The following is a 27,476-nucleotide window of genomic DNA, read 5'->3' as shown; positions in this document are numbered from 1 at the left end:
CACATCAAACTGACAATGACAGTGCTGAAAATAAACATCAACAACAGCCTCAGATTAATATGCTCCGCAGATTTTTTTTCTTGTAGTAAGAAAAGTCCAGCTGTTACTAATCATATTAAAAATGAGTCAGTTTTAATCTTTCCAATGAGCAACCATGGTGTGACAATCAAATCACAGCACATAAATAAAATCAGGACCTTGCAACTAGAAATGAAAGTAAAATGACACAGATTAAATCGCTCAAACATCCATATTGACCTCACTGAGTGCTAAAGATGTTTACATTTACTTGTGTCACATTGGTTTTGGCTGGTTAAAATCCAAATTTTAAAAAAGAGATGAAACGATTTTAAAGAGTGTTTCACAATGAGAGATTTCCAAGTTCTCTTGGCACAAAACAACACAATAACAATAATTAGCTAAAATGTAACAACTGATGTATCCAAACAATTTGTTGTTCACCCTGTTAGTCCTACTATCTGCAGTCTGGACGTGGAAAAATGTCTTGAAAACATAAAGGCGCTGATGAGATAGATGACGAAGTCCAGTTTTCAGTATCAGTGTATCAGTGGCATCCTGAAGCCTGGAGGGGAAATCCGTGGCCTTATTTGAATCGCCCCTCCTGCTCCTGACGCTGGCTGCCTCTTTGTAAGCGCCTGACTGACCTGATCTGTCACTCGGGCAAATATCATAAACACACCTTCACACCTGAGCGCCTAATGTGAGGCGTCCTCACACAGCAGCAGGGCGCAGAGCATACAGGAGAGATTTAAAGCCATCTATTTATTTATGCATTTCAAAACATTGATGTCTATGGGAATTTGTAAATGGAAACTAATAACCACACAAACTGTGCATTGTTTAGCCCAGTCATAAGAAATAACAGAGGATTACTCAAATACAATCGAAATGATGAGCCTTTTACTTATACACCCCCCCCCCACCACCACCACCACCACCACCACCAACAAACAAACAAAAACCCATGAGATAAGCAGAGCTGGCCCCCTGAGACAAAGTGTGTGATTCTTGGCATGTCTTCACTTCAAGGGGTCTCTCATTCAAAACACTCACCTGGTTTTCCAGAGGGCTGTGAGAGCCAGCAGGCAGACGAGGAGTAAAGGAGCGCTCTCTCTGCTCCACATGGCTGCTTCCACACCTACACACAGGACAGCCGCTGCAATGAATGGAGCCTCGCATTAACAGGCTTGACATGCCAGTGGATTTACAGCCTGTATGTGTTCCATACAGTCAGATTTTATGACACTGATTTCCGGGGATTCCCTTCAGAGCGCCGTAAATCAATTAAAAATAAATAAATAATAAACACAGGGAGGGTGGATGGGCAACTGACAGTAATTAGTATTCACTGACGCGTCTCACTCCTTCACTCACTGAACATTACTGTTACCAAAAATATGAAGCACCGATTTGAGCCATTTTGATAATACAATCGATTTTTTTAAAAAAAAGCGGAAATAATCACTAAAATGTGATTAGATGAAACGTGGAAGAAGGTTAGATGGATGCATCTTCTCTCCCACGCGTTCTTCTCCGAGCCTGAATGACAGTATGAAAATAAGCGTTTGTTTTGTGCGTGAGGGCGAATGCAAGGGAACTCACCTCAAGTGCAAAAAGTACCCGCTGCAGCTGAATTCGTCGAAGATGCTCAAGAAAGTTAAAGACAATTCACCGCTCTCTTCCGTCTGAAAGAGACCCAGTGAGAGCGAGTCTGTCATGAGAGCCAAGCTGCAAGCGCCGATAAATCATAGTCCCAGCCAGCAGCAGGAATGCGCCCGAAATACTTTCAGTGTCTCAGGATTTAATACCAAAAAATATAATGGCTAAATAGAAAATAATGTCAGTGAGAGGAAAGGTCTCTAATAAACAAATAAATTAATTAATTAATTAATGAAATGAAGTGAAATGTAAACCAGCAGCAGTCAGAGCTGATCCGGGCTTCAAATCTCCTTGTTCAGCATCCTCCTTAGCTGTTAGAGCCTCGATGTGAATCGTGATAAGCAAGAAGCACATCTCAGTCTCCCTCATCTCTACAGAAAACTACAAAGGCTGCGAAGGAGACACGCTGGGTCCTAAAGGCGGTTTTGTATGCACTGAGCCTCCTTCCTGCAGCCTAGACCTTGGAATGTGAGGATGTTGTCTCCACTCACAGTCAAATACACGGCGGTGATTACGAGTGCAGCTTCGTGGAATTCTTGTTATTGAAAATGCATTTTTTCTTTTAAAAAATCTTTATCTAGTTGATCATTTTATTTGAGGTACATTTTTTTGGTGAACGTGTTATTGTGTGTGTGTGTGTGTGTGTGTGTGTGTGTGTGTGTGTGTGTGTGTGTGTGTGTGTGCTCCTGGAACCAATCTGGACTTTCCACATGTGCTCCAGTTGTTCTTTCAGCCCCTGGTACTCTGGTACTTCTCTGTTTTATCATGCTCCATCTTCCTGATGTTACCATCCACAGGCAATGTCGAATCTAGCACAATTGCTCCTTTTCAGCTACCACTATGTCTGGTTGGATGGCCAGCAGCTGCTTGTCTGTCTGGAACTTGAAGTCCCACGGGACCTTTGCACTGTTGTTCTCAGCCACCTTTGATGGTGTCTCCCATCGGGACTTGAGGACTTCTAGTCCACATATGGCACAGATGTATCTGTGTACTGTCTCAGTCACTTGGTTGTAGGGATGGGTACACTGTAAAAAATCAAACTTGCAGTTGTTGAGCTTACAGTCATTTCTTTCACAATTCAACAATAAAAGTTCAGTTGGCCCATAAACTCAAATACATTAAGGGTTTCAACTAATCATTTAACGTTTTGGAGCAAAAGTTGGTCTCAGATGAAATTTATTGCTGGCAAAATGAATGAATTCAAGTTTTACATGAGTTGAAGCTGTTGGCGCCTTTCTGTGCCTGAGTACGCATGCGCATCTCATATTTTTGGATGCTACGGGGTCTACTTTGCGCTTTTGCAAGGACTGAAAGCCACCTGCCCGTCTGCCTTAATGAGAACGTGAGGCTAGGAGCTGGATAGATCGTTCATCTCAAGTTTCTAAAGGCAAGTAATGTTTCTTTTATTATATCAGACAGTATATGTTTGAACAGTCTCAATTTGTCTGTTAGAAATATCACAACTGAAGTTCTTCGTATTTTTCCGAAACTTAGCATAGCATTACTTTCTTGGCTAAGAAGCCTTGTGGCTTATGGGTATGTGTTTACTATATCATTTAAGATTCCATGTCACAAACTACGTGCCATGTCACAAAACAATGAAAATCCGACAAACTTCGCTACTAAAGAGGCGCGCTCATATCTGACAAGCCTCCGCGACACCCCCTATGCGTATTTCATGAAGTGCAGTCTGTGGCCGCCATACCACCGAACGAAACAAAATAGGCTGGCTCACTCATGACCAACGGCAGCAACCCCCCACCGCTATTTAAATAAAATAAAATAAAATAAAGTTCGGGGGCGCCTGCTGCCATGTCGTTTAATTTGTTCGAATCACATCTAGCCAATAAAATGTGTGCTTTAGTTTCTGTGTGAACGGGGTGGTGGAGTCCTCATGGCCAGCGAGCTCCACTAAATGAACTAAATGAAATATGAGATGTGACAATATAGTTTATATCGATATAGTCTATGTTACATTATAATTATACTCGTGGAGCCGCAAGTTTGCCTCTCTTTCGTCCACTTTTGTCTCTACGCTGTGTTACTCCGCCTCTCTCCTTCACTGAACACAACTCCCCCTCCCCCATCGCTTCACCTGCAGGCAACGACAAGATGGACACGGCAGCTATCAAAGAGGAGCTGGTCGGTAAAAAGAAAACATTTGAAGATTACTATTTTAGTACTGTCAGCGTAAAGTTAATGCCATAACTGCATTAACGGGGCAAATCTCCGTTAACTAGTTACCGCGGATCACCCCGTGCGTGGGGCTGGGTGGCGTTAGTGAGCTAACCGGGCTAACGCGTTGACGCACGGCCTAAAATCCTTTCATCTCAAAAATCGACAGTCTGCCTTATGTATGAATTCTGGTTGTGCTTACTGACCTCGAACCAATTTTATGTGGTACACAGCTTAAAAAAATATGTCAAAAAATGTTTTGGTACGACTTTGGTAAGCTATGAAGCTGCACTGCTTGATGGATTGTTGGAGCATTACGGCTACCGAGGAGCCTCGCAGAGTGATACGTACTCTGCTTCAACGTAATATTACCATATTATGCGTGTAAGGACCATAAATGGCGCCTGTAAGAGACACGGTTACAAAGAGGATTTCAAACTCCAGGCTGTCAGTTGCGCAGTAGAACTTGGAAACAGAGCAGCTGCGAAATCTGTCTTTGTTATTATGCTCAGCATCTTTTATTTTACATTTTGACTGCACAATTGTGAGCTTTTTGTTATGCACAAAACAACATTGTTTTGGTTTATTTATGGAGCACCATTAATAAATGCACTGATAATTTAAACAGATGCTTCAGGAGTTTTATCCCACTCATACTCTCAATCCAATGTTTGTCATTCTAAGTTGTAAAACCAATCACACAAAATTATCCTTGGCTTACATAATACATCCCAGTATACTGTTGGTGCATTCCATGTAGAATACAATTTGTTAATAATAAATTAAATAAATTAAACATTTGATGTAATGTATGTTTTGTAAATTATTTGTTTTACTGTGTTTCACATGGCATTTTACAAGGCAGAATCAGCTCACTTTAGTGAGCCAAAAAAATTAGGACAGGAGAAAAAAATTCTTAAGTAATGTCAGGAAGCTGGTATTTTATTTTAAAACTAATTGCTATTTTTATTTATTTAGAGAATTAAAAGCCAACTCCAGACCACTGCTTGTCCTGATTTATGAGGGACTGATGAGGAGTTGGTAAGGAGAGGAATCAGAACAGGAGTGCCTGCCCCCCGCCCCAAACACATTATCAGGTAATGTAACTTTGGTAATTTGAGATTAATTCAGGTTTCTTTTGAATTGTTGACACTGTCCTCTCCTCTCTTCTCATTATAGCTTTTGTATGCAGTGCCAGTTCTGCTCTTTTGTCTGTTCAAGCCAAGAAGTACTCTTAAGACATCACCAGCTACGACATAGAAGAGGATTTCATTTGCCCTGTGTTTACAGTGACTGCGTCTGTTCGTTCAGGACACGAGGGGCATTGAAGTCTCACCTCAGCAGATCACACAACAGGGCTAAGAAAAGGCAGGAGATCTCAACATTTTTTTGTGATTTTTGTGAATTTAAGGAAAACTGCTCACAGCATACATTTATTTCACATATTTTAAGGCACTTAAAAAAATCAGACTGTATCCTGTCCTTTCCAAAAATGTGACTATGCTACCAACAATTTAACAACCTTTACGTCACACACAAGCAGAAAGCACAAAAACTCAAAAGATATAAAAAACTGTATTAGACTGATTTCTCATGCAAATGCATGTCCTAGTGAAAGTAGCTCCCCTGATAAATCCTTAAATACCTCTCAGGAGCCAGAGACATTACCAAGTGGTTCAGGTGTAGCATCAAGTGATAAAGAGGACAATGAGTTTGTAGATTACCAATGTCTTGAACATAAAATAGCTAGACTTTTTCTATGCATGCAAACATTGTTACATGTTTCTAAAAGTGCTTTGCAGAGAATTATTGAGGAAATTAGTGACATTTTAAAATTTTCTCAGGTTCATTCATTTCAAAGAATCAAACAGGTGCTTGCTTAACAGAACATTGAGGCAGATGATGATGTAATTAAAAATATAAATGATGCACTTTTCAAAACCAACCCATTAATTATCTCAACAGAACCAAAAGGTGAAGAAGACGGATAAGAACATGGCACTCATCACCCAAAAGATGGACATCACATTCTCTCTCAGGAGGAAAGAAGTTGTGGAGATGCAGCCCTTGGTCAAGGAAATGCAGCTCAGATGGCCAGCTCTCTTCTTGAAAGAACAGGTAAGATAATCTCTTAAATATTTAAAGGAAAACTTCCGTTTTTTTCTTCTTCCCTTTTTCCCCAGTGTGGTCTTATTTCTAAAATTGAAAACGTTCATTTATTCACCCAGAAAAATTTCAAGGCATTTGGAGTTGTTAGAAAGAAATTTTAATCCCAATGTTACGAGTCAGTCGTTTTGCAAGAGAGAGCTGAGCCACGGTTATGGGGAAAGGATTCACTGAGACAACTAAGAAATGCCTGAATTAAGCCAAAAACCACTCTGGAGGGATTTTAATCTAAGGAAATAACATTAAAATGTGTTTAAAAGCTCCAAAAAGTTGATTTTACATGATATAGGACCTTTACAATTCCTTCTGAACAACTCCAAATGCCTCGAAACTTGTCTGGGTGAGTAAATGAACGTGAGCTCCATTTCTTGTGCCCTTGAGAAGCATCTGTTTGTATCACTCCAATATCTTGTAGAAAAGGTTGAAGGCTACCGTTGAGCTAACAATGCTAGTGGTAAAATATAAAAAAATACTTGGCTCTAAAAATATGAACTCTATTGAAGTGAAATCTATTTACTTGTCAACTTGCTGTGTATAATAACAGATTGCTTTTATTTCGCTCTTCTCTGGGCACCCAAAGCGCTTTATAATTCCACTACTCACTCACTCACTCTCACATTCACACATCGGTGCAGGGAAACCACAGTTGTAGCCACAGCTGCCCTGGGGTAGACTGACAGAAGTGACGCTGCCATATCGCGCCACTGGGCCCTCTGGCCAACACCAGTAAGCGGTGGGGTAAAGGGTCTTGCCCAAGGACACAACGACCAGGACAGAGAGAGCTGGGGATAGAACCAGCATCCTTCCGGTTACAGATGAGCTTCCCAACCCCCTGAACCACGGTCGCCGCAATGACTTGTCTTCACTGGGCATCTAGAATCTTTTGGTGCTGACCCTTAGCGGGCAACAGCCATGAAACTCACAGAACAGGATTGAGAAAGTCACTTACGTGTTATGAAAGTATACAAATTTGACCACAGGATGTTATTCTTACTTCATTTCTACATAACTATAAAATTAATGGAATTTTTTCAATGAATTTAAAATACAATTTATTGATTTATTTCTTTTCTGCAATACATCCTGTAACAATTGAAACCATTATTTTGTCTTATCAACATTTGATTAGGTATTCTATAGACTTACTGTAAAATCTGCCGATCAGATTTTTCTTGTTTTGTTTTTTGTTTTTTTTAATACGTCAGTTATAATTTGTACCACCACTACCACTAAAAGAAAAAAAATCCAATCAAGGCCTGACCAATAGATCAACCGAGACTAACTAAATGTTTTGAAATTAAGCTCTTTTAACCAAATTTGAAAACAATGTGATTTTTATATAATGTACCTTTAAAAGTTTTCTTCTATATTTTTTTTGTTGCTTTGTAGATTTGTGCGGAATTCTCACGCATTACCACCAAGGATCTCATGGGGACCTTCATGACTGCCCTCGACACTTACTCACTTCGGCTGATTAAGCTGTATCGAATTAGAAAAGCTGCTTTCCGCAATGACATGGATTCCCTGTTGCAGAAGTTTGATGAACAGGTAATATATAAAAATGTATTTGTGTCTGGTTTATGAGGAACCTGAAGTTCCCACTGTAACGAAAGATACTTTATTAAATATTTACTAAATTGATGTAAAAATTGTTAGTTTTCAAAAAGTGTGTCCTGAATGGGATTATAAGCTAACAAGCAGCGCTGTGTTTGGCAGATTGCAGGTAATGACAGACAGTTCAACTCTCATCCCACTCATGGCACTTTTTGTTATAAATGTTGTAATAAGTGTGCTACATTTGTTGCACATCAAAATTACTTAAAAAATAAATAAATAAAAAAAACTGACAAAAACATGACCAATTATCTGTAATAACTCATTTCAACATCTTATTTCTTAAGGCTGTACTTTGAGCAACAACACTTAATGTGTTTTAAAAACAAAATGGTAGGTTTATAAATGAGACTGAGTCTTATTTGATTTCCTTGTTTTAGGTCTCAAACATAGTCCAGCATCGACGAACCATCAGTTTGGAAGGGTTACCGATATTTGTTCGCGACGACGAGACCAAACTCTTCTTAACATGTCTGGTGAGTATGCAAATCTACTCAATCTTCAGTTTTGGTTTTCAGAGACTTATATGTACTGTTGTTTTTTATTTTGCATAGGATACAGATCCAGTTGAGAGGGCAACCCGAGGTGTTACGGTGGGCATCCTCACTGTTCTGGAGGACTACGTGGGACCCAACTCGCAGTCCACAGTGGTCAACACTGCCATTGTTTTGGAAGAGGACATTATTCTTGATGATCTGCCAGACCTTCCCACTGCCTTTGCCTACTTGTTTGGCCTACTTTATGGGCTCAACATGGAGTTTCCCAAAGAACTCAAGTACACATTTGAAGCTGTGCAACACATTTTTATGGAGTTGACATCTACCTGTTCCCAGAGGATAAGAAGCTTCAAAACCAAGCTCTTAACCAAAGTCTAACCTATTTGACAACATGTTCAACTCAAATGCAACTTGTGTAAAACAGAATGGCAATTTGTTTTGATTTACTGTTTTTGGGTTTCGTGGCAAGTTGCTCTGAAAAAAGTTAATTTCTGTCTTTAAGAAAACGGTAAGGTGCAGAAAGTTCTGAATCAATGTCTTCTGTTCTAACTTTACTTAATGTAGCTTGCATGGCTGATTGCAGATTTCATGTATAACATGTTATTATAAAATGTTGAAAGGTTTTATTCTAACTTGAGCTGTTTTAAACAATTTTTATAATCTGGTTTTAGGTACATTTGTATTAGTTTTATAACAAATGTGGCGCGATACTGAACTTCACAGGAAATTGGAGTGTTGATACCATTACTATTAAAAGACAAGTGGTGGAAAAATTTGTTTGAAAGTTGTTAGCTGTATGGAAACCAGGAAGTTGTTCACATCCTGCCATCTGATGTTTTGAATCTGTTTGTTAGTGACTATCTATCAAGATAGGTTTGATATTCTGTCTGACAACACCACCTTTAAAATTGGATGAGTAACATTTGTTACAAAAATTTGACTTTTTTTGTGTTTTTGGAAGGACTTTATTTGTGGCTGAATGTTGTCAGTATGTTAAAAATGGCTGATCTCAAAAGTCAACATTGTCAGTGGTGCAGTTGTGTTTGAACACAAAGTTATTTGAAAATCAACTGTAAACATTCATTGGTACAACAGGGAGCACCTCATGAAAACTATGAAAGATACTTTTTCTAAACTTTAGGAAATTGATTGGCAAAACAAAAAAAATATGTTGTGTAAACTTTAGGAAATACGTTGCCAAAACGAAAACTAATACCTTGTGTAAACTTTAGGAAATACGTTGCCAAAACGAAAACTAATACCTTGTGTAAACTTTAGGAAATACGTTGCCAAAACTAAAACTAATACCTTGTGTAAACTTTAGGAAATACGTTGCCAAAACTAAAACTAATACCTTGTGTAAACTTTAGGAAATACGTTGCAAAAACAATAAAATATGAGTTGAGAAAAAGGACAATTATTAATTTTGTCAACACAAAAACATTAGCTAAAGCAACTTATCACCTAAACTTGAAATTATAAGTTATCCATCAGAACCTAAAAACGTAAATGCAGTCGGTTGCCTTGAGTTTTTAAGTTTTAGCAACGTTTTTTTTTTTACAGTGTACCGGTAGATCTGACATAAACGGTAGTAACCAGACCGAAAAGCAGCGCACATTTCGGTGCTTTATTTCGGTGCTTTTTTTTTCCTGAGCTGTGATACACTTTAGATTCTAGACAATCATTTTACGTTTCCGAGGATAGTAGGCGGGTCCAGGTACGTACGTTCTTTTAGAGCAGAGCTACAGATTAAAAATGCCCAAGGCAAAGTGGTCAAAAGTCTGGTTGTACTTCACAGCAAAATATACAAACTCAGCAGCAACAAGTGCTTTAAGCTGATCCTGTGATACTGTGCAAAGGAGGTAACACCTCGAATCCGATGAAACACGTGGCAACGCATAACGTTTTTTTTAAAAGCCCAGAAATGCGCCGTATTTGATAGCTTGCTGCCAGACCTCACACCGTGCACATCTACTGCGGGTGTGGTGCCTGTTATTGGACCCGGAGTTAGCAACATCCCCCAAAGAGTCCTGGCCCCTAGCCCTGCTAGTGTAGCAGAAATGATGACAGATGATGATGGCAGCAGCAGCCGTTCTTCTCTGCGTGAGTAGTGTGAGGCTAACCACGTTATTACATTAATGCATGTAAGGTGAACTAGCAAACATCATCATAGCTACATGCGGCTGTCTTCTTGTTTGATGGCAGATACTCCCTTCACCCTGGCCAAAAAGGCTAAAATGACCAAAGAAAAAGTGGAAAACAGTTAAACATGAGAGGTTTTTGGACAAAGTTTGTGTTTTTTCCATTGTTTAAGCACTGCTTCCAGCCAAGAGTGATGCCATATATGCCCCATAGCTGCAGAAAAGGCTAACATTGTTATCTAAAACAGCTGAACATGAGAGTTTTTTGGACAAAGCCTGTGTTCTGCATTCTTTAAGCACCGGTTCGAGCACCGTTTAAGCACCGTTTCAAAAGAACCAGTTTGGCACCGGTATCGGATAAAACCTAAACGATACCCATCCCTACTTGGTTGTGTCTCTCAGTGCACGCAGTTCCAGCTCAAAACTTACAGCCTGCTACTATGTGTTGGATAGTCTTGGGGGCACCTTTGTACGGTTTGCAGCTTTGGCCCAATCAGCTGTAGACTCCTGCCTTTACAGATATGGTACTTACAACCTTTTGAAGATAGACACCGTCTGCCTCAGGTATTATGGAGCAGCTCATCTCAGGTGGACACCTGCTTGATGTAATATAGCAGCTGGGTGATATCGGCCCACATCAGGTGTTGAGGAAACAAGATGAGAAATGGAGCAAAGCACATAAAAAGGACTGGGAAAAGAAAAAAATCCCTTATTTTAAGACATATGTAGAAAGATAAGACCTATTTTATTTATGTTTTATCTGGGTAATTATTTTATCACAGCAGTTGAAATGATGTTGTAATAAATAAATGAATAAAAATGATTACATAAATTCTTATTGTCAGACAGATGACATTCTGCCAGGCAGATGTATTGTATTATAGAGAGTGATAGCATATGGTATCAAAGCTATATCTGCCTATATCTTTACTCTACCTATTATGGAGCTCAATCATTGTATCTTGATACAGTGGGTGCTCATTTTAACCTGGCCAGTGACATCCTTGAGAGCCAAAATCTCAGACTTCAGGCTGCTTTAAACACCCACTTTCAGATTTTTTCCCTACTCCTAGCTCTCTTTTATGTCACTCAGAGCAGTTATCCTTAGTGAGCCCTGGCTGTGAGATGCCCCACCCACCTGCTGTTTAAACTTTTTGTTTAGGAGGGGCAACCAATGTTGGCTTAAGAGGCAAGTTGTGGATTGGAAAAATGAAGCCAACACAAGAGTGTGTCAGTGAGTTTTGTGTTTTGTGACCTAAAAAAATTGCCAGAATTTTCATCAATCATTCAATTTTTCTCAAGCATACTTGAAGTGAGACGCTCACTAACCAAGCACATGAAGATAAAAACCACCACTAAATCTCGCACTTTTGCAACATCCTTTACAACCATCAGCCTTTGGGAGCTGTTCTTTCAGTACCACACATGCTGCAGCGAAAGCGGCAGGCATTTTCTCACTACACTCTTTTTCTTTTGCATAACTACCTCTAAATGCAAGAAGCCTGTGAAAAAAAAGAAATCACACAAAAAACTACCTGAAAATATGATAATTTAACGTGACCAACAGAAGAAGCAACCAAGTAACCAAGAGGGGAAATGTCACAACTGAGAAGGTAATTATAGGCTTTACTGTATTATCTGTGTAAGTGATGAACTAAAAGGTTAATCCAGCTATGAATCCTTTGCACTCAGATTGTCTGTAAATTCCTAATAAGAAGCATTTTAAGAGGCAGAGAAGCTCAGAGTTTGTGTTTTTGCAGCGTAAACAATTTGTGTGAACTAGGTATTAGTTACACATGCTTAGACAGGTTGGAAAAAAAGGGCCATTAACAAGAGCTGGTGAGTGATAACCCAGCACATACTCTCATTTAAGAAGCAGCACACACACACACACACTGAGTCCTCAGGGGTCTGACCATTATCAAGCAGACTCCCTCTGCTATACTTCAAACTAGAAGGATGTCCCATTGATCTCCCCTTTAATTAATTCTTGTCATGTGATCGATGAGGTGGGTCATCTCAGTAACGGTGACCCCTGGGCCCTTAGTCAAGTCCAACTTAAGTGAGAGGGAAGGAAACGGGAAGCGAGGACAATCGAGGGCGTCGAGGACAAAATAAACAAATTCTTGTCTTTTATTCTAATCAAATCTGCGTGCATGCCTGTGCGTATGTTCCTTTTTTTTCCTCTGAACTTGGGTTTTGCTTGCGCTGCTAGCCGCTGGGTTACATACTCTTACAGCACAATGTTTATTGCAAGATGTTGCATCACCCAGCCCACTGCCGGTCCTGAGCGTGTCCCAATTGGACTCGGTGTGACAATGCATATTGATCGAGCCCACGTGGAGGAAGGTAATAATCGCAGGTTAAAAAGTAGCAGCAAAGGTTTAAATAAAACAATTATTTAACCTGTTGCACGGGGTTTTGTTGGCACTTGCGTGTGAACATTGAAATTCGCCTCATGATGTTAAAAGCCAGTTTTGTGCTGGTAATACTGTGATGGGAGAAAGACTAGATATGCAAAGTATTTCATCATTAGCATGATTAATGGAGGGGTGAGTAACTCCAATCTGTTCTTTCGCTGGCACCACAGACTTGCCTATTAACCCTTTGTGTTAGAAGCTACTTGCTTCCAGTACGCTGATTACATGAAAACAGCACAAATGCCAAGGGAGCAATGCAAATGCAGTTTGAGACAAGCAAAGGAATTGACTCATGTGGTTTCAGTCAGCGGGGAAATAGCTCAATGATGATCTGGTCAATAAGAAAACACACACACACGCAGGTGACAAAAAAGTGCTTCTGCTGCTTAACATTTTAACAAGAGGGCCCCCTCCCACCGGTCAGAGCAGCTATGAGATGCTTATAGATGCATCTCCCCTCAGAATTTTAAGTCTTTGATATTAGCTCTCTGCCAACCAAAAGTAAAATGCATTCGAATAAATTGTAAAAGCTATATGAGGAGATATGAGTCACATGTATAGATATAAACCCACACACACACACACACGCACACACACGCACACACACACTCTGCTGGAGACATCCAGGAACTCACACCTGAGAAAGTGACTGGAGCAGCTTGCAAACATGTCTCCATCACCTGGATCGAATTTTACGCTTTACCCTGTCAGAGCATCGCACGCAGCTCGGTTTTGCTTGCGTTTGTGATCACACACACAGCAGCTGAACGTGATATCAGACCGCGCAGCTTTTCATATGATTCCTACATGAGAGCGAACCACAGCACAGCAGGTGGCTGTTGACTCCAGTGACATTTTGGGAAGAAAATACCTGAGCCTGTCGTCGACTGTGCCGTTGTCAGTTTCATGTCAGCACGAGTCGATTCACTAGGCAATGCTGGAAATGCTAAACCATTCTTGGGCCTGTTACCTCGGCAACAAGCCATGCATGGCAGAAGAAAGATGTTGTGAGAGAAAAAAGATGAGGAGTCCATGGAGGAGCTCTGACACTCTTAAAGTGATAGGTCACCCTTGGAAATCCTTTGTCACACACATGCTGCTCATGAAAATACCAAACCGGCTGACACACAGCTCTCATGTTCATTGTCGTTCATTGTGTGTAAATTAAGGCTCAGTCGAATTAAATTACAATCCACGGCTTGCTGCTGGTGACCTAGATTCAACGTGTCAACTAAAACTGTAATATTTATAGTGTAATGTTATTGTATCTGCTTATAAAATGCTAAGAGAGGTGCAAACAACAAACCGAGTGGGAAATATAGGTGGAACTAATAACTGTGGCTTTGTTATTCATTCATGTGCAAATGATGGATGCACTAAAACAAAACGGATCGCCCATTCCAAGATGACAGCTCTTTCATTTAAATTGCTCACTGGCTGAAAAAAGGTTCACAGGCCTTTTTCGGTTTTGGGTTCATGGAGCTGCCAAGCTGCCTGAAATTATTCCAGACCTCCTCTGATTTCCTTGTGCTCCCCACAATTACACAAATAGCATAAATTTATTTTTATTAGCTGACTCTTAGAGGGTTTTCAGATGTGATTGGAATAAACAGATGCAAAGATATGTATTGGGTGTGGATAAAAGCCTTTTTAAAGCTTTTTAAATCACACGATACTGCAACACCAATAACAGGTATTATCCTATAATTACAGAGGTGCTTGGGAGTTTTTGAACCCTTTTAAATTAATGGTGAAGAATGATCTTAAACATCATCCAACTTTTATCATTTTACCTGTTAAGGGCAAAAGTATCTGAACCTTTACTTTGAATGTCTGGTGTGATGTCACTGCGCAGCAATAACTGCAGCTATAGGTAACTTCCTCAGTACTCATGTTTTTGCATGAATTGCATTCTTCGGGCCATTCCACCACTTTAAGGCCAAGCCTTTACCTTTATCCTCCTATAACCATTCCTTGGTAGAGGAGCTTGTATGGTTTGAGGTGTTGCCCTTATACCCACCGTCTCTTGGGATTCAGATCAAGGACAAATGTCCAAATGTTTTCATATCAAAATTCCTCATATCAATTAGAAATAACGGTTCCATTAATGATAGCAAGTTGTCATTGTAGAGAATCAGCAGCTCAGACCCAAACCATGATTCTACCACCACCATGTTTCACAGATGGGATAAGGTTGTTATACCTGAAGTAGGGTTTTTGTTTTTAGCCAAACAGAACACTGGACATCTACACCAAAACACTTTACTTTGGCCTCATCAACTAAAACTATTTCTGACCTGATCTTTTACAAGCTGCACTGGCTTCATCTTTGTAACCATTGTTTCTCAGGATCGTCCTGATTGGCGCTCAGGAACAGTAATAACAGCCACTCTGAGACAAGCCTTTAACTCTGGTTTCATCTGTTACAACTCAGATACACACCACTCACTTACTCGCCGCTATACTCACCACATCGGTCGTGTTGTGCGCAGACAGTGACGTCACCACAACACTCTACTAAAGCTGAGGCACAAGTACTCACTGCAGTATGCTCCTGATACATCAGCACTGGTACAGGAGGACAAGAAGCATGGAGATCATGGAGCTTTCTTCTTTGTTTTTCTTTGTTTTTACCACAAAGTCTCATCTTTTCAAACTGTGTTAACACTTTACTTTGTATGATCTATGAATCTCTGAGCTTCTTTACTAATGCATCATTAAACTGGTGGTAAAAACTAAAACTATATTATATACACACTTGTGTCTTAAACCCAACAGCACCGACCACAGTCAGAGCCATTAGGCCTATTTTGGGCGATTGGCCACTCCTGAGGAGCTTAGCAGTGATGTAAAGCATAATCTGTCCGTCTGTGGATTGATGAGTTTTGATTGAGTTTTGCAGCATTTTCCATCTTGGTGACCATCAACAACTTTCTTTAAATCCACTTAAATCTACTTCATTCACTCATGACTTCCACAAATATGTGTTGTGAAAGTCTTTAGTGTCCCCAGTGATTCTTTGACTTTCCCTGTATGTATTTGTTCTTTCTTGTTTCCACTTCCTGTTTATTTGGTTCTTTATTCTTCCTTCTATGTCTCCTGTGCCTTGATTTTCTGTCTTTGTCTTACTTCCTATTCTGTCTCTTATTTTTTTGCCTGTATGGGTTCCTTTCTTTGTGATTGTCTGCTCGGCCTTTATTGTCTCCACCTTTGTCTTGTTCTACTTTCTGCCCTCCGTGTCCACAGTCTTTCTCTTTGTCACATTGTTACCTTTTTGTTTGCTTCTAGGGGTTAGCATATTTTTCGATTTTGTAACAGGCAGAATAAATGCACAGATGTTGTTTCATCTGCTGCATTTCAGTCCTTTTGGCTTCCAACAGGGTCGTTGCAATAATACACCGAAATGGGATGTAGGCATTGGCGATTTTATTTGTTACAAGTGTGGGTGACAAGTCAGTATCTTTACTGTTGGAATGGCATATTAAAAGATCTCTAAAGGAGAACAAATCACCAGGTTTAGGAATGGTTATGATTAATCAAAAATAGTAATAATTGCACTTGCAGACTCCACAAGACTGAAAGGAAAGTCAGAATGAATGGACAGAGGAGCAGGAGCAGGGATGTAATGGCCTCAACACACTTTGGTGTTTGACTGACATGTGCGGTGCAGAAACAACTCAGCAACACACTCCAGACAACCAGAGATGGAGACAAATAAAAGTTCAGCTTGAGTTCATGCTGTATCAGTGGGTCTGATTTTTTCCCTTCTCTATTATATAATTCAGCATCTGAATCACAGGCATGCTTAACTTATAAAAATTAAAAGGCCAGCTTCATGACCTTGACAGTGTTATTTATGTGGCACAAGTTTTCTGCTCACACTGCTGCTAATTTCCCTGAGGTTACCAGGGAAACTAAACTGAGTGCAATTCAACGGCCCTCTGTGTTTTGCTGGTCATATTGCATCTTCAGCTCCAGAGTTGCTGTAATTGTCTTTTTTTAACCGTGGCTAAATTTAACCACTGAGCTGGTGTACAAACAGCAACGAGATAAAGCGTGGGCTCTCGCACCTGCTTTCTACTGTCACACGCCGAAGAACATCCCAGCGTCACGGTGCAGTGGAGAAACAGACACAAAAAGGAACGTTTTTACATGTGGGACCTGTAGGTGGATAGATTTATACTGAGGTATTAAAATAGTATGAAGTTAAAAGAAATGAAGGAGTATATTTGGTGTGACTAGCTGAAAAGATACGAGTGCTGGTAAGTGGACAGTACGTGTTGATATGATATTTTGGGCAGGTCAGTGATAAGCGTCCAAAACTGTGGGAGGATTGCCAGGGAGGATAAGACCAGCTCAGCAGAAACAGGTAAGTTGAACTGAGAAGGCACTTGAAGCGCTGTAAAGCCGGGAAACAATAAGTTTAGCAGAAAGAATATGCAAAACCACAGGACAGCCACAGAGGAGTCTGGTTAACAATCTGGAGAGGCAGGCAGTCTGGCAGAGACTGGTTGTTGATGAGCAGCAGGTCAGCAAGCCCACCCAGAGGTGGACCTTTATAAACCCAACCCAAGCTATACTCAAGACACTTGAGTAAAACCAGGCAGACAGACTAGAATCCTATGAGCTTAAAAACAGATGGCTTGTACACATAAAATACCCCATGCACCAAGAGATCTGGGTCAGAGTGCAGGAAGGCACAAGAAAGGAAAGAAGATGAGAGCCTGAACACCGCTACTGCTGGAGCATCTGACAGCGAGTGGGTGGAAGAACAGGTCTGGATAAAAAGACTGTGGTTAATTGTGGCAGCCAAGGATCTAGGAGGAAATGGTGGCAGCCCCATCAGGAGTCCCCACAAACAGAGAAAGATGCCTTCATGAGACCCATGTATATGTCTGTTTCTGTTGCCGTACCACTCCATCTGTACTGAGGTGTACTGCATTGGCTCTCAGCTTGCTGCTACAGTCCAGACATTATCCAGGTGAACCCGTTAAACCTCCAATATTCCATCTACATCCCATCATAATTGCAAAATCAGTAATTAAAGAGAAAAATCTAAACCAAAGTTTCTCCCCAGACTTCCTTTGTGGCCATTTCTTAAAACAAATGAAAATGCTTCTTTAGGACTTGCTTAGCTGTGCTGTAAAAAGGCTGTTTCATGTCAACAAGAGGTTTTTTTTGCTACTTAAGGCAACAGAGATCAAGCTGGAGACAGAACACTGAAACATTTTCATCTTAAAACGTTGACTTTGTTTCAGATTTACATATCCAATATACACTGGGCAACACCATTTGTTTGAAGCCCATTTAATCATGATGCTGGGATTTTGTACTATTTAGTTTCTGGTAAGAGTTTCTGAGTTTGGGTCTCTGCTGGGGTTTAATTTTTGTATTCCTGCTCATTTTCACGTGATTTGTTAGGCTGCTGGATTTCTTAGTCTCGTTTCATGTACTGGTTTCAGAGTAACCGGATCCTGTTGTCGTGTTTGAGTTCAACTATGTCTTACCGGTGGCTGCAGACACTCACTGTTGTACCGCTCTCCTGGCCTCCTCTGTACATATTGTTGGCAATTTGAGCCAAAAATATCAAATTTGGATTCAACACCCAATAAGAGCTGTTTTGACTCCAGCTCTTGTGTAATTTGGCATACCTCAGACCATTTCTGATGGGGCTTCAGAAAACAGGAAATGGATCAACTGAGGGCCAGATGCATCTCTCAAATCCTGCGCCAGCTCTTTGCTGGACTGTTAGATCATGTTCAACTATCTGTAATTATAGATAGGTTTTATGTTTTTTTGTTTTGTTTTTGGGGGGTTTCTGCATTCAGAGTACATTTACAGTTTCTTTTATGCCTCAGATCTAACAATTACCATTATTTATCTGACAGGAGAATGATAATAAAGTTAGTAAGTGTTCTCATTATGCAGTTTCTCTTGGTGTCTTGTCAACAGTAGTCATCGGCTTTGCATATCAAGGGCTGTGACATGAAACTTGCAAAGCAACTCACCAGCTGCTGCTGTCCCAGCATGGACACATGGAAGGATTTGTCTTTTTATCTCTGCATCTTATGGTGACATTTTTCAAATCTATTTTCAGTTTTGTTCTTTATCTTAATGCATAAGGGATTTTGTGTGTTGCTTCCACCTGACACAAAGGCAACAGATGTGTGGATTACTGGACATGTGGCAACTCATGTAGGTTTAGGCATCTTTGATGTTGGACTTTTATCAAATACAAGCCTGTGAGAAATATCAGGTAATCCGCACTCACATTTCTATGAGCTGTTACTTTTTTCAATAAGGAAAAAATACTTGTTGACAATGCTGCCGGAGCTCAATAAATTAAACCTCATAGTATTTCACCATTAACAGACTCGTTTAAGAAACTGAAGTTGTCTGTAAATGAAGTTAACAGCTACTTAACAAAGCAGAGAAAGGCCATAGAATTAGTGGCTTTTTTCATGCTAATGCTAATCAAAAAGATGCATTTCCAGCCTTAGTTAAAACCTACAATTACATAAAAGCTTATCACTTTATCCCTCTATCTAGCATGCATGTTTTTAGCTAAATGCAGCTAGCTTATCTATAATGTAGTCTAGCTCAGAAAACACTCTGAATGGTCAGTCAGTCAGTGTTTTGTTATTTAACAGAGAAAAAGAACATGGTACTTATACACTGGTTAGTGTGTACATTACACCTTCCAACAATAGTCCAACAAAGTGATGCATTCTCATAAACTTAAAATTAATCCATTAAAAATACATAAAAGCAGTTTGTGGAAGCCTTCATGTTGCCCTGCAGTCTTGGATACAGTTGCCAAGATGGACATCGCCATTTAACCTAATCACATTTTATGTAGTTAGAGATGCTACCATTGACCACATACATAGCATGGCGAGGAGAGGAAAAGCAACCTGTCAGATTTTAGGTGCCTGGGAGGCAAATTTTAATTTGTACCTGCTCATGATGTTTTTCCACGTGCAGCAGAAGGCTGTTTTCACACTACAGCTCAACTGATGTATCTGTGGGCCGATGTTATTGGCCTGTATTATGTATTTTCTGATATATAACAGCCAATAAATGAAAATAACAAAGAATAACAAGAAGAAATACACTCTAACCATGTTTCAAGTGTTGATGCTAAGTAGTGTGTCCAGCAGAGGGCACGGCAACTTCCTGGTTGTCAGCATGTCAGTTAGGAACACCACAAAAAACAACTATCTGCTCCAAGGAGAGTCGGGCGGGTTATGGAAACCTGTTTATGTTTTGTGTGTTGGAAAGAAAAAATAATCAACAAATATCAGTATCAGTCTTAAATATCGGTTAGGTTCTATTTCAAGTCCTGACAAACATAACAGAGTTTTTCCTGACTGAATTATTCTCTCCTTTTAATTCATTCACTGATCGTAATTCCCCGTGAATCACTAAGAAACTGGAGAAAACATAGACCTGAGAGCCAGATGTTTCCCTCGGGAGCTGGAGGAGACCAGACAGAGGTAAAAGACAGTCAGGTTATTAGTATGTGATGCACCCTGTAATAGTCTACCAGTACAAAGACTTACACTTTTTATGGTCTTTGTCTCCTTTTTGCATCACACACGCGACACGCTTTCATCGCCAGTTCCTCAAATAAAGCTGCCACATGCAGTGAGTATTTCTCTAACATGTTTAATCGTGTTTGACCTAAACAGTGCATTGCATAAGGACTGGTAAATGAAACGTTAGTTCAAAAAATATTTTATCAGCATATTGACTGTAACAACCTGACAGGATGACAAACACTTCAAGTTGGAGTACAGTAATGTACAGTACCGCAGTACGTTGTTACCATTTAGATAAACTCACGGTGGCTTCACTATTACACAATACACACAGTTTCACAAGCCTGTTTCACTCATCTCATCCAGTGCGACTGAAATTTTGATCAAATATAAACACAATACGGGTCCGTTAGTCTTAATTATGAGCTTGACTGATTAAAGTGCTAAATTCTTACACAATGGGAGGGCGTTGTAGAAAATTACGAGTCCTTTGGTGCAGCAGGAAGCCGTGTTAAGGTAGTGTATAGAATATATGCCTTGTTCTATGCATTATTGCTTTTGTTTGTGGCTTATATAACGGTCTAAATATTGCTGTAATTGGTACTTCTGTTATTGAGTATTACCATAAATAATATTTAGAAATCATTGTTCCACATCACTGAGACCTGTGGGTGCATACAGCACCAGCAGATTAGAGGTGGATTTTTTAGGCTTTTTCATTTTCTGTGTTGTGACACACCAAACAGTTGGAATCATGCTGTCCTTCTCCACCGGGAAGATTAATATCCGCCCAAATGACTCGCACGGGTGCTAGAAAGTATAATACAAATGAGAATGTATTATCCTATTAACTACCAAGGGCCTACATGTTAATTATCTTGGCCTGTGGTAGTCCAGAAACTGGGTTAAGTGAGACCTTATTACGAATGAAACACAGGCTGCATGAGCAGCGTGCTCAAAGGAATATGAAAAAAGATTATGATGAATAATCTTCACACCCAACAAAACAACGCACATTTCTATCAGTGCACAATCTGTAGTTGAAATCCATCCAACGAATGGAGATACTGATGTTGTGACGTACTTGTGGCATTATTTTTGGGTTGACCCAATAACCTGAGACATATACCCAAATTCAGGACTTAACAAGTCAGTCAGTTGTTTTCCGGTTGCAAAGGTATTCTATTTACATCAAACAACCCGAGATGCCCACCCTGAATCGCTGCCTCCCCTTGACTGCAGGATTTGAAGGATTCTCATCTACGACGACAGATGAGTGATAAGAATAATAACACGGAGGGCAGACCTTCATTGTTATTATGCAAATCTCTAGAGAGTGGCTCATGAAATGAAATAAATGATTAGGCTGGTGGAATCAAACCACTCTCAGAGTGTGGCTTCTGCTGAGCACAGTGAAATGCTATCAGTACATCTCTCCCATTAGAATCACAGAAATTAGACACTAAAGCAAAACCAAATCACCCTCTTTGTCCAGGCTGCACCTCGGCCCATCTAAAAGTACCATCTGTGTTCTGAAGTGAAGAAAATCATGGCACGCTGCTCCCTCTAGTGGATCATGTCAGGAATTAGACACAACCTATTACATGTCCAGGTCTCTTACTTTAATGTGTGAGTGCACGGTCCTTCATGAACTCGTTCAAATGAACCCAAAAGACTGTAAAACTTTTATACAATAATATTTCATGTTGATGCAAATAAGACAGAGATTCAACATGAAAAAAGGACGCTTTTTGACGTGCGCTTTAATTCCCAGGTTACTGCATTAAAGAGGACTCACAATAAACAGCCTTAAAGGTGAGCTGCAGACATGTTCATTTCCATATGATTGGAATATGTGAGGAGGAATTAAAGGTTCTTACAAGTTTCCACTTTCTGCTACCTTTTATCAAATGAATATTGTGATTTTCACTTCACTACAGTTATTTATTAGGGGGTGTTACAGTACAGCACAGTTACTAATGACTCAAACCCTTTCATTCTGAGCCCTTTCACGTTTCAAGGTTATATTATCGGCAAATCTTAATTCCTATCACGTGGCTCTGTTTAATTTAAATCAATACCTGAGAGGTCAGTCAAAAAGTTACAGATAAGAGAAATCTTTAAAAGTGCAAGAAAATAAGTGAAACCAGCTACAATAACAGTGCATCAATGTCAACCTAATAACATCATACAGTCTATGTTATTACATACCACACATGTGACCTTTGAACTATTGCATTTTTTTGTTAAATACATTTATAGTTTTATTCTGTAGAATATCAGTAAAGGATGCAAGTAGTACATTTATTTTGAAAATGATCTGCAACAGTCAAAAAAATTGGAAACGTATGGGGACAGAGCCAATCTTTCATTTGATTTCTGCGAGGAGTTAAAGTGTCCACATTCGTGAAAAGCGTCTCATCACTCTGCTCATTACTGTAACTTACTAACTCAGTAAGCACAGAGCTGCCTCATGCTCTGTGAGTTTGTGTAGGAAATAAAAGTGGGTTCAGTTGAGCCACTAGAGGGAGCGTGACGCCATGTTTTACCTCAAAAGTGCTCTGAAGTGACAATAAATATACTTTTTTGCCCAGTTAAACTGCACTGTGTGGTTTTTCAGGAAGCCTGATGATGATCATTTGGGAGTGCTCACACTTTCCACAAACACTACGAGTAAACTCTGAAAGGGGCAAAGCGAGCTTGTTCGACTGTTGTCTAGCACTGCTCGTTTATGGGAAAAAAGATAAACCAACAACAACAGAAAATCCACAACCTGGCATCGGCTGCTCCATCAATAATGCACACATTTAGAAGCGCAGAGATACAGCATATTTACACTGACCATCAATCTGTTGCTGACTGGCTCCTCGTTGGTACATGGATGGTCTGTGGGGGTTCTTATTGTTGTTTTTTTATGAGGAGATGCATTTTGTAGCCTGTTGTGGCAAACAGAGAGGAATGGGGAGAGCATGAGAGCAGAGACCAACGGGGAGGTAATGACGGCAAAATCAATTTCACACTTGACTGCATTTAGGAGAGGTGAGTGGCGCCGGGCATCTTGATCTGTCCATCAGCCCGCGTGATTCTCGTTGCAGTGGCAGCATCATAACTCCTGTTAGACTAACCGAGGGCCAACAACCATGACTACATGGATGATATGGCTGTTAGAGCAAGAAACTAGGCACCTACTACATCACGACCCCCCCCCCCCCCACACACACACACACACACACACACACGCACACACACACACACACGCACACGCACACACTCACACACACCCTGTACATATGACATCTTTATCTGCAGGAGTGACGCTGAGCTCATCCGCCAACTGTTTAACCTCCAGTTTCTCCAACAAGAAGAAAAATAGGCCAAAAAGAACCATACATATATCTATCACGTGAGATTTTTCTGCTTCTTTTATGGAAATATAAAATGAGATCTTGTACATTATAATTATAGACTCTTCAAGATGAGTCAGTTCTGTTCCTTCCTATTATGACGCTAACCTACACATTATTTATTTGCAAAAAGAATCTGCTAAAGCGCTTAATTATGGACGATAACTGTAATTTTCTGATATTTTCTAGACTTCTTCTGTGCACTTTTTAGCAACGTCATCGCCGAATGTCAGTTTTGTCCAGACGAGGCGTTCAATGACAAAACATCCCCTGCTTCACCTCTATCAGCCAGTTAGGGAACAGCAACAGCCGACAGCAGGGAGGACAATCTTCTGCTGTGGTGCTGTGTGTTATCAAGATAATGGTGTCCTTTGTCTATTCAAGGATTCAATTACCGGCAGATTCATCACCTCTAAAGGTCAGCAGAGGCTGAAACTGCACCAAGGTCCTGATCACACTGGAAGCACACTGGATTTCCTCTGTTCCTTTAACATGTTTGAAAGTTGCTTTCATGCATTAGAATGAAAATTCACTATGTGGGGAAAAAGTGTCAGACTGTTAGTGACTGAAATCAGACACTTCTATGCCAAACATGAATGTCCTCCCAGAGGGGCCACTTGATTTTGGTTAAAACAGCTGTGCAGTGGTGTATAGTGAATTTTCTCGAAGCTCAACCATTTGAAGACTGAGAAGATTTAAAGTTAAGAGAACAGCGTTTTTCATAGACTATGCAGGTGTAAGCCTGCAGCCAGTTAGTGACTGTTAGGCTTCATCTTTGATAATCCAAGTCACTAAACTGCACATCGACACTTTTTGATGGAATTTTATGACACATAATATAACTTGCTGTGTGGTCCAGACCATCCAGTAAGTTTCAGGTTTATTTTGTAATTTTTTTTTATATTATCATTTATATTATCTGTTTCTTGGGACTATCCATACTTTCTGCCACGTATCTGGATCTGCGGCTCCCTGCCCACTCCCCCAGTCGTGCTGTGCAACACTGCAAGTTTTGGTACTGATCCAATTACAAGTAATTAAAAAAAATATTTATTTAACACAAATCAGTGGACTGAACTTAGAGGATAGAAACAAATTATCGATCCTATTGAACTAGTATCAGTTCAATACCAGCAATAGTATCGATACTATTGATATTTGGATTGATAGTCCACCTCTATCCCTCTTCTCTTCTGAGGGTCACCAAGACTTTCCAAATCCAGCCGAGAGATGTAATCTCTTAAGCTTGTTGTGAATCTGCTCCATGGTCTTACGCTGCTGTGACAAAACCTCACCTAGGAGCTGCACAGTAGGCATCCTGGTCAGATGTTGAAGCACCTCAGCTGGCTCCTTTAGATTAGGAGCTCTACTCTGACCTCTTTCCAAATGACCAAGCTTCTCTTTATCAGCATGCTTGGATTAATTGTAGCTGACAACTTAGACCTCAATTCCTCCAAATATGATTATTACTTGTACAAAAACAGTACAAAAATGTGTCAGCACTAATACTAATATTGAGGGTTCAAAATGTCTAAAAAGAAAAAATTAGCACATATATATCATGTGTAGAAGCTAATAGCTGAGTTTAAACATTTCTGACTTGTGGAAATAAAGTTTTTTCATCACTTACCAAAGAGTTGAAAGTGATTATAGACACATAAAGTGTAAATATGAAGACGCTGCCAGCAGTTGATTAGCCTAGCACAATAACCAGACAGAGCTGGAAGCAGCTAGCCTGGCTAACGGACCTCCTAGCTTCTGTTTAGAGTAATTTAAAGAGTAGGTGCGAGGAAGTAGCAGCGTTTGGTTACCTTTTGGGGCCTTTCTACACATACTGTTGGGATTTATGTTTATATGTACGGCTAATATCTCATAAGTAGCGTCACTTATTTGTGTGTTGTCTTTGACGGCCCACAGTGTAACATAGTAAGACCCCCTTCACAAGAACAAGGTCATAAATCTGCTCTTATGGAACGCACCCTAGCTCCGTCTTTATGCAGGTCTGACCGGAGGATAAGAGGTGGTTGTCATGGTAACGGTAGTGTTGCTAGCAGAAGGCTGAAGTGCACAGAAAGCTGCAGAAGAAGAAACGTAAGTACTGGATCTCAGTCACACAAGGAGAATTTTTGACCTTTCACCTTAGTGTCCTGTTTATCACACATAATAAAAAGCATTCACTGTCTGGGTGTGGGGTCTTTGTTCGTTTGGGTCTCCTGAGCGAGCAGAGAGACACTGCAGCCATTTTTTTAAAACTTGAACCCTTAATTGCTAAATAAATTTAAGAAAATGCACTTTGAGCATATTTGTCTTCTCTCTCTCTCAAAATGAACCCAACACAGTTGTTTTGATAACTAGCCTTTTCTGTCCATTTTGGCCTTTTGTCCACATTTTATGTCACTGAAAACAGAGTTTTCTGAAACTTGGTGTTTGCCTTTTATTAACTCTTACATCAGACTGTGTGCTGTGTTGCTTGCATGACAAAATATTATTGCTTTATCTTTTTATGCACGTTTAGATGCTAACACATGCAAAGGACTCACGCTCCTGTGTTTTTAGAAAGACAGAGATTTCTACATTCCACATTCAGTTAAAACATTTCTGTTATGCCCATCTTTGTTCACCTAATAAAGTTGTTCCATTAAAGATTCTGATTGGCCAGTATTTGTTATTGTTTTCAGCATTTTCATGTAGATGGACAATATTTTCAAATCAATGCTTGTATGCACAGATTTTTTTAAATGAAAGCAGAAAATCTCTATTTTAAAAAACAATACTTAAGCAAGTGTTGAAGTAGCCAGCGTGTAGATTAAGATGAGCTCAAGTTCTGAGTTAAGGCCATTACGCCTCGAGCGCGTTGCAAAGAAGCAAGTTTGGATCAGAAAACAGAATTTTTCTGATCCAAACTTGTCGTGTTACACAGATACACACCAAAAGCATTTTTGCAGAAAATGAATTTTTTTAAAAACTTGAAGATGACATCATCAAGCCGTTGCATGTTTTAAACTACGAGCACGCTTGTTGTTTATTTGGATCTGAAAAATTTAGCTCGGTTTAAAAAAAAGCCCCAAATTTGTCATGCAAAATCGGTCAGTGCGAATGGCTGCATTAAAAATAGATGAGCCCGAAAAATATTTTCAAGGCACGAAATATTAGCTTGAATTTTACATGTCCAGTGTGTAAAGGGCTTCACTCCTCGCTATTATGACCACTGTTTTCAAAGTGTTTATTTGTCAGCACATCTAATTCTGAATTTATAAATGAATCCCAACAGCCTCTGCTGACTTGAAGCATCTTTGACTTTTTGATACTGCAGTGTTTTTACAGGATCACTTCAAAACATCTGGTTTCAGGATATGAGATGAAGCGACTAAAATAAATTTCAGCCTGAGTACATGGGGGCTCTACACGAAGATGCCAGCATCTCAAAGCATTTAAGACCTGAACTGAAATAAAAACCGAGTAGAGGCCAATATTACTCATGAAAATAATCTTAAGTAAGATTCTTTACACATTTTCCCATTAATTCAGAACGACAGGAGAATGTATTAAGACCCTCCCCATACAATGTGAAAACTGCTCTAAAACCCACTCTTCTCTATGGCTCGCACACACCACAGCACAAGCGCACCTATGTGAAAAGGCCTTTACACTTCCAAAGATATGCACTCTGATTTTCAGTACAATCGTTTTCTGGTTGGTAATAAACTGCAGCTGAAGTAAATTAGGTGCAAACTGATTACCCCCTATGGAAAATGACTCGTCATTATCTTTAAACATTAACTGATCTGACACAACAGATAAATATCAACCACATCCATAACTTAATGTGGTTGTAGCA

General features: G+C 39.9%; 2 protein-coding genes across 9 annotated transcripts in view; one reads left to right on the top strand and one right to left on the bottom strand.

The window, feature by feature from the left end:
* Positions 1-25,380, bottom strand: part of gabra2b (gamma-aminobutyric acid type A receptor subunit alpha2b) — a 71,401-nt gene extending 46,021 nt beyond the window's left edge. Inside the window, exons 1-4 of one of the 6 annotated variants that reach the window (XM_082506570.1) lie at positions 25,269-25,380; positions 10,806-10,961; positions 1,624-1,706; positions 1,075-1,177 (exon numbers count right to left, since the gene is read on the bottom strand). In XM_082506570.1, coding sequence (XP_082362696.1) covers positions 1,075-1,145 — 71 coding nt within the window. In that variant the 5' untranslated portion in view covers positions 1,146-1,177; positions 1,624-1,706; positions 10,806-10,961; positions 25,269-25,380. Of the gene's footprint in view, positions 1-1,074; positions 1,178-1,623; positions 2,568-10,805; positions 10,962-23,076; positions 25,242-25,268 lie in introns of those variants that run through there. The other 5 variants (XM_082506567.1, XM_082506571.1, XM_082506568.1 and 2 more) reach the window with 5 other exon arrangements.
* On the top strand, positions 2,709-9,706 carry LOC309715636 (uncharacterized protein). 3 transcript variants are annotated; one of them, XM_082548892.1, is made up of 7 exons: positions 2,709-3,067; positions 4,834-4,952; positions 5,035-5,223; positions 5,821-5,973; positions 7,411-7,569; positions 8,016-8,111; positions 8,190-9,706. In XM_082548892.1, the coding sequence occupies exons 4-7, from the start codon at positions 5,851-5,853 to the stop codon at positions 8,508-8,510; spliced, it is 699 nt and encodes a 232-aa protein (XP_082405018.1). In that variant the 5' UTR covers positions 2,709-3,067; positions 4,834-4,952; positions 5,035-5,223; positions 5,821-5,850; the 3' UTR covers positions 8,511-9,706. The 3 variants fall into 3 exon arrangements, 2 of the variants coding, with proteins under 2 accessions (XP_082405018.1, XP_082405019.1); XM_082548893.1 differs by lacking the exon at positions 2,709-3,067 and adding an exon at positions 3,076-3,822; XR_014279252.1 differs by lacking the exons at positions 5,821-5,973; positions 7,411-7,569; positions 8,016-8,111; positions 8,190-9,706 and having other exon boundaries at positions 2,733-3,067; positions 5,035-5,813.
* Positions 25,381-27,476: the final 2,096 nt, after the last annotated feature.

This window comes from Aulonocara stuartgranti, assembly GCF_965226115.1.
Source record: "Aulonocara stuartgranti genome assembly, chromosome: 2".
NCBI classification, from domain to species: Eukaryota; Metazoa; Chordata; class Actinopteri; order Cichliformes; family Cichlidae; genus Aulonocara; species Aulonocara stuartgranti.
This window is presented reverse-complemented; position numbering and strand designations above follow the sequence as displayed.

What these genes read in the sequence shown, in the direction of transcription:
- LOC309715636 (XM_082548892.1), top strand. Translation starts at nt 5,851, where the DNA reads ATGGCACTCATCACCCAAAAGATGGACATCACATTCTCTCTCAGGAGG. An exon ending in CTCTCTTCTTGAAAGAACAG is followed by an intron (nt 5,974 to 7,410) that starts GTAAGATAATCT and finishes GTTGCTTTGTAG; the next exon opens with ATTTGTGCGGAATTCTCACG. An exon ending in AACTCTTCTTAACATGTCTG is followed by an intron (nt 8,112 to 8,189) that starts GTGAGTATGCAA and finishes TATTTTGCATAG; the next exon opens with GATACAGATCCAGTTGAGAG.